Source organism: Pteropus alecto, unplaced genomic scaffold, assembly GCF_000325575.1.
Source record: "Pteropus alecto unplaced genomic scaffold, ASM32557v1 scaffold102, whole genome shotgun sequence".
NCBI lineage: Eukaryota > Metazoa > Chordata > Mammalia > Chiroptera > Pteropodidae > Pteropus > Pteropus alecto.
The window spans coordinates 145728-154808 of record NW_006432224.1 but is presented as its reverse complement, the minus strand read 5'-3'; the positions used below and the strand labels follow the sequence as shown (position 1 = coordinate 154808).

The following is a 9081-nucleotide window of genomic DNA, read 5'->3' as shown; positions in this document are numbered from 1 at the left end:
GAGCTGGGCAGCAGCACGGACCACCCGCTCTGCAGCACAGCCTGGGCGGCCGCCTGCACGGTGCCCAGCACGCCCGCGCTGCTGGCCAGGGCCACCACGGTCTGCTTCAGGCTGCTGAGGAGGACGCTGCCCAGACCTAAACCAAGGAACTCTGGGTCAACCTGGTGACTAATGGCAGCATGCAACTGAAAGGACAAAAACAATTTTCACTCAGGAGCCCTAAAACGAGTGGATTTCAAATCTTATCAAAGATTAAACAATACCACAAACTGAGTTTTATTCAAATACTAAAGGAAAAACTTCCAGTACGTGTATTTTCTTGCACTAGATAAATAAGTTTTACCCATAGCAGTTGAGAACCCATAGTGAGGTCTTCTACACAAGGAATTTTTCAAACCCAGCTAAAAACACTTACAAGAAAAGCCCAAGATGGACGGGCGGGTTGACCTCACGCAAATGGCACCCTCTGCCCTCCCCATCGTAGGCACCGAACTCAGAGAAACAGTGAGGGGAACATAACCTAAAACCTGTCAGTGGATTACACAAGGAAACTCCTCAGGGTGCAAACCTGCAAACCACAACTCACACACACACGCGCGCGCGCGCACACACACACACACACACACACACACGGCAGGAGTCAAGAAGTTCTGTAAGTATTCTATAAGTAAACAGACAGTTCAAAACATGGAACGTTCGGCTGACGGAAGGACTTGCACTCAGAGAGCTGAGTAAACCACCCAGAAGGCAGAATGGAAAGATTAAAAAGTGACCATTAAAAAGACAAAGGGATTTAAAAATGTCAGAGAAGCTGTCATCCTTGGGAAGATAAAATGAGCAAGTTCAACATATGTTTAGTGGGACTTCTCCAAGGGGAAGGGGGAGGTGGGTAAAACGAAGAAAGCGATTTTAATGGTAAATAGTGAAGATTTTTCAAAACTTAACAAAAGATATGGACTCTCAGACTGAATGAGAATCATAACGTCAAGTTACCTACACACAAATATAAATCCTCACTGAAGCGAAATGTATTAAAATTACAAAACGACAGAAAAATCTGAAAGGCTGCAAGAATTGTCATCAACCACAAGAGAGGTCACAGGACAGCAGAGCATCTTCAGAGCGCTGAAAACGCAGCGGCTAACCCGAACGCGAAGCGCTGCCGGGGTCCCAACGAACGGGCCCCTTTTGAGGAAGAGAGGTACTGTCTAAGCTTCTGCTCGTTTGATGAGTGTGACTAAACATTACGGTCAGCCATTTCCTTCCAGAGGCCAAGGCGGAAGGGAGGGCGAGGGCCGGCATGTGATGGGTCACCCAGAAACCATGGACCACGAACCGAAAATTACTCTACTGAGGAAAACTGTTGTCTTGGCATTGTCATAGGATTCTGGTGCAAAGAGCGACATGATGACCAGATTTGAGCTACAGTTTTACTTCAAAACAATAAAAACAAAGGAAAAGGAAAAGAAACATTTTGGGAGCGTTTCTGATTTTGACCTTTAGCCTCAGAGGCGGTGCCACTGGAGGGAGCCCCACCGAGTCGAGCCCTCACAGCCCGCGGAAGGGACTGGCCGGCAGGCCCAGCGGGTCCCTCCGCCACCTACGGCCTCAGCAACAGCTAGCTCTCCACTGACTCCGGCACGGATGCCCATGGCCCACTGCAGAAGCAGCACGATCCGTATGCACTCTGACCTGACGCGGAGACCGACTTCCGGGACAGACATTAAATAACCAGACTGTTTTTTTAAGCCTCGTACACATGACACTCCATCATAATCTGGCTTTAAAGTACTGGAAAACTTTCATCGGCAGTTCATCTAACAGGCTGAAACCCACACCCTTCGACGTCATAAACACGGTGACACCTGAGACACTTAGAAGGGGAGAGGAACTCGTTGGCACCTGCAGCCGCAGGAGATCCAGCGTGGCCACGGCCATGCACTCTTTCTCTTGCGGTGGGGGCCAGTCGGCCGTGCCGTCCATCCCCTCGCTCACTTGCCGTAGCAGGAGGTCCAGCTGCTCGAAAGTCATGGAGCAGACGTCCACCACAAAAGGGACACGGAGGCCGATGGACCACTCAGAACAAGATGACCAAGCAAAACTCTATGGAAGAAAAACACGAGAACCAAAAATGAATGCATACATCCAGCTCTTGGCCTGTCCCACCGCTAAGATGAGATTCACCGTTATCGGTGATGAAAACGCCTTAAACTGGCACTTATTATTCATCCCTCCGACGGTCAGAAAGGCAAACGAGCCTTCACGACTGTGCCGCTCACATGCGACTTCCAACCTTCTCTCTCATTTCACCGCCCCATCTCGTTTTGCCACAAATAAAAAGGTAAAATGTTTCTAAAACTTCTTTTCACTCTCAAAATGACTAATGCACAGTAACGAATGGCACAGAGGACCACGATCCGCTTGAAGACTTCCAAAAGGAACTCTGAGTAGACACTGAACGTGAGGGGTACATGCTGTAACCTCTAGGGGGACCACCAAAAGCGGCAGAGGCAGGCGACATGCTAAAATGAAATACTACAGATTTAAGTAACCCAAAAGAAGTCAGGAAAAGGCAAAGGAAACAAAAGAGAACGAATAAAAAAAATGGTACATACAAATTAAAGTTATAAATAATTAAATTTAAACGGTCTAAACATCAAACAAAAAGAGATTCTCAGGATGTATGAAAGATAAAACCTAATTAATTATATGGCACCTACAAGAAATCTACCTTAAATATAAAGATTAAAAAAAAGCTAAGGGATAGAAAGCAGCTATGTTAACAGTCGACAAAACGGACTTCAGAGGAAGGAAATTAACAGGGATACAGAGAGACTTTATATAATGACAAAAGGGTCAAGTCACCAAGAACACGAAACAACGCTGAACATATATGCACCTAGCAACAGATCTACGAAATGCACGAAAGTAAAAACGGATAGAAATGAAAGGAGAGCTAAAGTCCACAAACAGTTAAATATATGAAAACCACTCTCCTAAGAACAGACAGAAGAAGCAGACAGAAAGTCAGGAAGGATTTAAAAGAACTGAACGAAACCGGCAATACAGTAGATCCAATTGATATTTACAGAACACTTCATGCAGTAACAGCTGAATATACATTATTTTCAAGGACACGAGGAACATTGACTGTAATAAAACATATTCTAAGTCACAAAATAATTCATAACCATTTAAAAGAACAGTCATACAGAGTATGTTCTCTGAACATAATAAAAATTAAGCTGGAAACCAACACAGAAATAGAAATAAATATCAGTAAATTAGGTGTAAGTTACTGGAAACATTTCTAAGCACTTGGAAATAAAACAACAGGTTTTTACAGTCCAATTAAAGTGTTAAAATACCAATAATACACAGCCTACAAAAAGTATGCATATGCTAATTCCTATAGCAACCATTAAAAAAAAATTATGAGAATAGTCAAATTCAAAATAAATAGTTAAATGGAATACTAAAAATATGTTCATATATTCTCCCTGAAAAACAGGAAATGCAAAACCGAGAAATAAAACAGGCAAAAGCCAAATAAAACAGAAGAACTAAATTTATACATACCAATAATCGCAATAAATGTAAATGATCCAAATATACCAATTAGAAGACCAGACTAACAAGGAATTAAAAAAAACATGCAACTATAAATAGTATTCAAGAAATCCTCAACAATGTATTAGCAAATCAAATCCAGCAATATATAAAAAGAATAATATACCGTGACCAAGTGGCTTTGTCTCAGGAATGCAAGGTTTGGTCAGCATTTGAAAATCAATCAATATATTCCACCACATAAACAGACTACGTAGAAGGGAAAGTATACGAGCAGATCATTTGAGAAGAAAAAGCATTTGACAAAATTCAACATCTATTCAGGATAAAGAGAAAACTCTCGAAAAACTAGGAGGTAAAGGAAATTTCCTTAACCTGATAATGAGGTATCTGCCAAAAACCAAACAGCTAACGTCCTAGTTAGCGGTGGCGGCTGATGCTTCCCCTGCAGTCAGGAGCAAGGCGAGGACGCGGCCCCTCAGCACTCCTGCACGGCAGCACACTGGAAGTCCTGGCCAGTGCAATGAGGCAAGAAAAATAAATGAAAGGCACACGTACTGGAAGAGAAGCAATAAAACCATCTCTATCTCAAGGAATCGACAGTTTAGTACAACTACTAAAGAACACAGGACAACCTGCACAAGTCCACGGTACGTCTACACACGAGCGATGAATGACCAAATACAGAACCCAGCTACATGCGCAGTACCTGGGCGGGTCCACAGGCAATTCCGACTATGTGTTTGGTGTCCAGCCCGGGCAGCGCAGCAGGTTCTGGCTTAGTCGCGTGCAAGGTGTCAAAGTGTTGGCACTGGTCGTTGCTGCCCCAGCTGTGGACCTCACTGTCCTCAGTCAGAGCCAGGCAGTGGGTGGAGCCTGCAGCCACGTCAATCACCTTCTTCCCTAGGAGGAAAGAGCAACACAGATACACACTATGACATCTGTTGCGATACAGACATTTACACCAGGCCAGTCAGGTCTGAAGGACGATTCGCCTGCTGTTGGTTAAACCCCTGTTGTGCTTCGCTAGGTACAGGTTATTAAGACCTACGGCCTGCAAACAAAACAATGCTAGGGTTTGAAAAGAGCCTGCTATTTTTTCCTTAGATTTTCATCTTCGGAAAGAGACAAGCGTATTTTTAATTAACTATTAGGTCACATTCTCCTGGCCCAAGGTATGATCATGTGAAGTATTCTTAATATTTTTAGAGCAGTTAGGTTCACAGCAAAACTGAGAAGGCACAGGTTTCCCACACACTCCCTACCTCAACACATGCGCAGCCTCGCCCCCCTGCCCCCATTATCGATTATTCGTGTTTTTACATGGGGACACCCAGGTGTTCCAGCACGGCTTGTTGTAAAGACCATCTCTGATCCATTGTATTGCCTTTGCTCCTTTGTCAAAGATCAGATGACCGTATTAACATGGTTCTATTTCTGAGCTCTATTCTGTCCCAAAGGCCTGTCTGTATTTGAGCCAGTATCACACTGTCCTGACCACGGTAGCTTTCTAGTAAGCTGGGCAGTGTCAGTCCCCCAACTTCTGACCCTTCAATATCATGTTTATTATACTGGGTCTTTGGCCTCTCTAGATAAACTTTAAAGTTGGTTTGCCAATAACCATAAAAATAACTCGCTGGGATTTTGATTGGGAAGACTGACTCTTGGCAGTACTGTCTTCCTATCCATCTGTTTAACTTTAATTTCCTTTTCCTGTCTTATTGCATTAGCTAGAACTCCTGGTATGATTTTGAAAAGCATGGTGAGACAGGAAATCCTTTCCTTGTCTCTGATTTTAGTGGGAAGGCTTCAAGCTTCTCCCCGTTAAGTATATACTGTTAGTTGTAGATTTTCTGTAGAGATTCTTTCTTAAGTTGAGGAAGTTCCCTCTACTCCAAGTTTACTGAGAGATTTCATCTTAGATGGATGCTGGATTTATTCAAACGCTGTTTCTGAATCTATTAATGTGATCATGTGATTTTTCTTCTTTTCCTTGTAGACGTGAAGGATTACATTAAATGATTTTTGAACGTGGAACCAGCCTTGCAATACCTGGGATAAATTCAACTCGGTCGTGATGTGTAATTCTTCCTCTGCACTGCTGGATTCGATTTGCTAATGTTTTCTGAAGGATTTTTGCATCTATGTTCTTGCGAGATATTGGTCTGTAGTTTTCTTGTAATGTCTTTGTCTGGCTTTGGTATTAGTATAGTGCTGGCCTCCTAGAATGAGTTAAGAAGTATTCCCTTTGCTTCTATCTTCTGAAAAAGAACGTAGAGGATTGCTATCATTTTTTTCTTAAGTATTCGGTAGAATTCTCCAGTGAACCCATCTAGGCCTCATGCTTTGTTTTGCAAGGTTATGAATTACTGATTTAATTTAATAGATATAGGCCTATTCAGTTTGTTTCTTCCTGAGTTTTGGCAAATTGTGTCTTTCAAAGAATTGATCCATTTCATCTTGGCTATCAAATTTGGAGGCACAGTCGTTCATAACATGCCTTTTAATATTTGTGGGGTCTGCAGTAATGTCTTCGCTTTCACTTCTCTGATATTTTCAATCTGTGTCCTCTTTTCCCTTTTTTTCTTAGCCTAAGGAGAGGCTTATTGATTTAATTGATCCTTTCAAAAGAACCAGCTTTTGGTTTCACTAACCTTCTCTATTGATTTCTGATGTTCAATTTCACTGATTCCTGCTCTAATTTTTATTATTTCTTTCCTTCTTACCTTGGATTTATTGGATATTCTTTTTCTAGCTTCCTAAGGCAGAAATTTAGTAACTGATTTTATTTTTTTAACATCCATCACCACACAAAATTACAAACGTTTTTTCTTGTGATGAGATTTTAAGATCTATTCTCTTAGCAGCTTTCAAATATACAAGGCGGTATTATTAACTAGTGTCACCAGACTGTATGTACAGCACGTCCTCAGGACCGATTTATCTTATAACTGGACATCTGTACCTTCTGACAACCTTCGCCATTTTGCACACCCTCCAACCCTCACCTCTGGCAGCCACCAGTCTGTTCTATGAGTTCAATTTTGGCATGTGTGTGTGTTTAGATTCCAGATGTGAGGTCATACAGTGTTTGTCTTTCTCTGTCTGACCTATTTCACTTAGCAGAATACCCACTGAGGTCCACCCGTGGTATCGAAATGGCAGAATTTCCTTCTTTTTATGGCTGAATAAGATTTCATTGTGTATATATGATCACCTCTTCTCTAGCCATTCGTCCACTGATAAACACTTAGGTTGTTTCCAAGTGTTGGCCAGTGTGAATAATGCTGCAATAAACATGGGGGCGGGGCGGATCCCTTTTCAAGTTAATAATTTCATTTCCTTCACATAAATATCCAGAAGTGGAATTGCTAGGCCATAAGGCAGTTCTAGTTTTAATTTTCTGAGGAACCGCACACTGCTTCCCACAGTGACTGCACCATTTTAAATTCCCGCCGACTGCGCGCAAGGGCTCCCTTTGCGCCTAATCCCCACCAACGTGTGCTGTTTCTTGTCTTTTGACAACAGCCATTCTAACAGGTGTGGGGGTAATACATCAAATTGTGCTTCTGATGTGTGTTTCTGTGATAATTAGTGATGTTGACCATCTTTTCAGGTCTTCTGCCCAATTTTTAATTGGATTGTTTGGGTCTTTTACTATTGAGTTGTATGAGTTCTTCACATGTTTTAGATATTAACCCTTTATCAAATATGTGATTTCCAAATATTTTTTTCCTATTCAGTAGGTTGCCTTTTCATTTTGTTGACCGTTCCCTTTTTTCGTGTATATTTAGTGAAGGATTTAAAACCCTTCAGAATATAAACAGGAAATGGCTCTGTTTTTCTTTTCTAACCACTGCTTTTAACTGTGTTTTGTCAACTCCCCATTTCCCATTGGGTATTGGGTCCTTTAACATCAGGGCCAGACTCCAGGTTCCACAACCTGGTCATTAAAATGGTCTCACATTTGGTGTTCAAGACAATTGTTGGTGGCTTCCTTTGTTGTACACAAAGATTACTGATTTTAGATCTTTCTTCTTCTTTAAAATATGCTTTTAATGTGATAAATTTCCTTCCAAGCATGGCTTTCACTGCATCCCGCAAATTCTGGTAAGTTGTGTTCTCATTTTCGCGTAATTCAAAATATTTCAGAATTTCTCGAGATTGCTTCTTTGACTCATGTTATTTTGAAGTTTGCTATTTAATCTCCATGTATTTGGGGATTATCTGGCTGTTACTGACTCTTAGTTTCATTCCACTGTGGTCTGAGAGCAGACTTTGATTTTCTTCTTTTGAATGCGATAAGGTACGTTTTATGGCCCAGATTGTGGTCTAGTGGTGAATGTTAAAGTAGACTCTTCGTTGAGGAAGTTTTCTAAAACAAGATCTATTTTTCTCCAAAGTCAAATGATGTAAATACAAAATCCATTTTTTCTACTTATTTATTATTTATTTTTTATGCCTACAGCACCTGGTTTTCCTGAGGTGGTCTCTCTCATCCAAGTACTAACCAAGCCCAATGCTGCTTAGCTTCCGAGATCAGACGAAATCAGGCGTGTTCAGGGCGGCATGGCCGTAGACCATTTTTTCTATTTAAATAGTGCTAGCAAAGTACTGTATGTTTGATTACTAGTAAGTCTAACATGACCAACACAAGGGGTATTTTCAGAAACGTTAACATATAAAAATAACTCAGCTGAAAAACTACTATGGTTAGGGGAACAATTCTATCCTAAGAGCCTATCACCGAAACAGTCGTATCAACGATCACTCCCACGGTAAGCTATGTCTGTACCTGATAAACACAGCTGAAAATGTGGGTTTTTTTTTTTTACTAGATGAAGGGAATATAAACAAGAAGGCAAACGGAATTCAAGTACAGCTCCATGGCATGCGACAGGTTGTGCTACTCTGCAGCTTATGTCGGAAGCTTAGAAAATCATAAAGCCCAGAGGAGCATACAAAACTTCCAGGCGGCAAGATACTAGTCACCATGCCCGAAAATGCAAGCAATGGGGAAAGAAACCGGCAAGTTCTACTTAAGAGTCTGACTCCTAAACTCCCCTTAGACAACAGCAAAAACACAGAGCAGCATCCGACTCAGGAATCCGACAAACTGCAGCCCTCGCAGCCCAAGGCCTGTTTCTGTGAATGAAACCGTACTGGACCACAGCCAAGCCCATTTGTTTGCATACTGCTTTGGGGCAACAATGGCAGAACTAAGTACTTGGGACAGACAGCATATAGCCCTCAAATCCAAAATACTTACAGTCTGGCCCTTTAAAAAGATCTGCCCACCCCGAAGATAAGCACTACAGGGTCACCAGCTCCCGGACTTCAGAAGGCAGCTGTGAGGGACACCTGTGTGCCTCGGCTCCCATTCGCCCCCTCCACCCGGAGAGCATGCTGGGTGCTCTCAGAACCAAACTAGCAGGACTCACCAAGGATGAGTTCAAATGCGACCATTCTATGCAGACCCCACCCATCTCCCATTCAGTTCCCACAGCGCCA

General features: G+C 42.2%; 1 protein-coding gene and 1 pseudogene across 1 annotated transcript in view; both read right to left on the bottom strand.

The window, feature by feature from the left end:
• Window positions 1-9081, bottom strand: part of LOC102887399 (E3 ubiquitin-protein ligase HERC2) — a 114318-nt gene that overhangs the window by 81755 nt on the left and 23482 nt on the right. The window contains exons 16-18 of the mRNA XM_025043506.1: window positions 4280-4473; window positions 1903-2103; window positions 5-185 (exon numbers count right to left, since the gene is read on the bottom strand). Of these exons, the coding sequence (XP_024899274.1) occupies window positions 5-185; window positions 1903-2103; window positions 4280-4473 (576 nt within the window). The remainder of the gene's footprint in view (window positions 1-4; window positions 186-1902; window positions 2104-4279; window positions 4474-9081) is intronic.
• Window positions 8030-8151, bottom strand: LOC112475801 (annotated as a pseudogene).